Source organism: Suricata suricatta, chromosome 3 (genome assembly GCF_006229205.1).
Source record: "Suricata suricatta isolate VVHF042 chromosome 3, meerkat_22Aug2017_6uvM2_HiC, whole genome shotgun sequence".
NCBI lineage: Eukaryota > Metazoa > Chordata > Mammalia > Carnivora > Herpestidae > Suricata > Suricata suricatta.
Genome location: NC_043702.1, coordinates 142,861,544 through 142,863,354, shown reverse-complemented (window position 1 = coordinate 142,863,354; position 1,811 = coordinate 142,861,544). Strand labels below are relative to the sequence as shown.

Sequence of the window (1,811 nt, the reverse complement as noted above, 5' to 3'; positions counted from 1 at the left end):
AAAAAAAAGGTCAGTATTATTTGAAACATCTGACCTACACTAAACGTGTATTTTGAGTACAATGTCTTGGTTGGCTCTGACATTTCCTGTAGACAGAGGACTATTTAAATTGACTCTCCTCTGTTTCACAGATTTCACTGTTCAGAAAACTTACTGTAGAGTTCATATAAACTGGAATTATTTCTAAATGGCCTCAACGACTTTTTTTATTAATTCAAAACAACCATATATATACGTATTTTTATTTTTGAGAGAGAAAGAGAGAGCAAGTGGGGAAGGGGCAGAGGGAGAGGGAGGGGGCTCTGAGCTGTCAGTGGAGAACTGGATGTAGGGCTGAATCCCACGAACCGTGGAGACCATGACCTGAGCCAAAATCAAGAGTCGGACACTTAACCGACTGAGCCAGGCCCCTCAAAACAACTATATTTTAATGCTGTTACTAAATGGCCTGTTTTAATTTGGAGGTTGATATGAGCTATCCACTTTTACCCTCCATAACTCTTACATTTCTCCTTAAATTAACAATATGATTTAAGCAAAATTATGTAAATGTTCTTTAAATCACTAAACGGTTCAGTCTTTTAGTAAAATTATCTGACCACTGGGTCCTGGGCTCTGTGGGTTTTTAAAATAGGTTTTACAGCTATAATAGCAAATGTAGTAAAAGAGAAGTTCAGATCCTTCAGAAGCTTTTTAAGAATGTGGTTTAGAGTCCACCAAGAACATACAGAATTCTAAGACCTATTAAGTGAGTTACTCTGGTACAGATTCTTGAGCAAAACTACCGTGAAACAGTAGACCACCCACCTAATGGATTTCCTTGCCCTTGTTCCAACTCTCCTCTAGAATTAGAGCGTTATCAGCTTACCTTCTAAAGCCAGTGCTTGGCAGGCCAGCGGGGTGGAAGGGAACGTGGTTTATTGGGTGCTCTCTGGGCTGCTTCCGTGTGTTCACATACTTTAGTAAAATAATCGGCCGTGATGGTTTCAGTAAGAGGACAAGTGCTGAGACACAGGAGGAGAGAGTATCTGTTTTGAATTTCACTGGGGTTTCGCAGTAAACCAAATCCCCCTATTTCTGAACCAGAGAAATTTGGGCAAGCCCCTGAGGAAGAATTTGCCTTTTTCAAGTGCCCTTAGAAAAACACTCCCCTTGCCTTGTTTTTGCAAGTATAAGCTGTTGAAAGGAAGAGCCAAGTTCTTACATTCCTGCTTATACTCCTGATCTCCTACTGATTTAATTAAAAATTGGATCTTAATCGGGACAGGGAGAAGAGTTAATGAGTATGAAGGTGATAATGTACTTTCACCTGGTGATCCTTCGTGTTTGCCTATCAAAGGATTTGCTTACTTCTTTTAGAAATGTTGGGTTTGCATGATAAGTCAAAAGAGGGATGTGATTGTAAGGAAACGCTGATCTTGCTTTTTGGTTGAAATTACAATTATATTATTCAATTAGTGTTTTCCTTCTCTACTGTTCAGCTCTTATTACATAGATGAAAACAGGAAAACATGCAGTTGTCTTTCGTAATTTCACCGTGATTGGTGATGCCTCAGAAGTGAGACCTTCTGGTAAATTGTAAAAGGTATTTGGTTTTATAAAGTCACATCTCTGTGTCTTGCAAAATGTCCATCAGTATATCTGGGGCAGGATTTATCTGTGACTGTTCAAGGATAATAGAGGCTTAAACCTCTATTATCTTGTCAGAATTGGTTTTCTTGATTGAGTGACTGATTGTGTATTGAGTCTTTCATTAGCATGACATGTCCTCCATTCTCTGCTCATCATCATCTTGTCTTGGGTTTTGCACT

General features: G+C 39.0%; 1 protein-coding gene across 1 annotated transcript in view; it reads left to right on the top strand.

The window, feature by feature from the left end:
- Window positions 1-1,805, top strand: part of CD55 (CD55 molecule (Cromer blood group)) — a 21,175-nt gene extending 19,370 nt beyond the window's left edge. Inside the window, exon 8 of the mRNA XM_029935378.1 lies at window positions 1,482-1,805. Within this exon, the coding sequence (XP_029791238.1) occupies window positions 1,482-1,495 (14 nt within the window). The 3' untranslated portion in view covers window positions 1,496-1,805. The remainder of the gene's footprint in view (window positions 1-1,481) is intronic.
- Window positions 1,806-1,811: the final 6 nt, after the last annotated feature.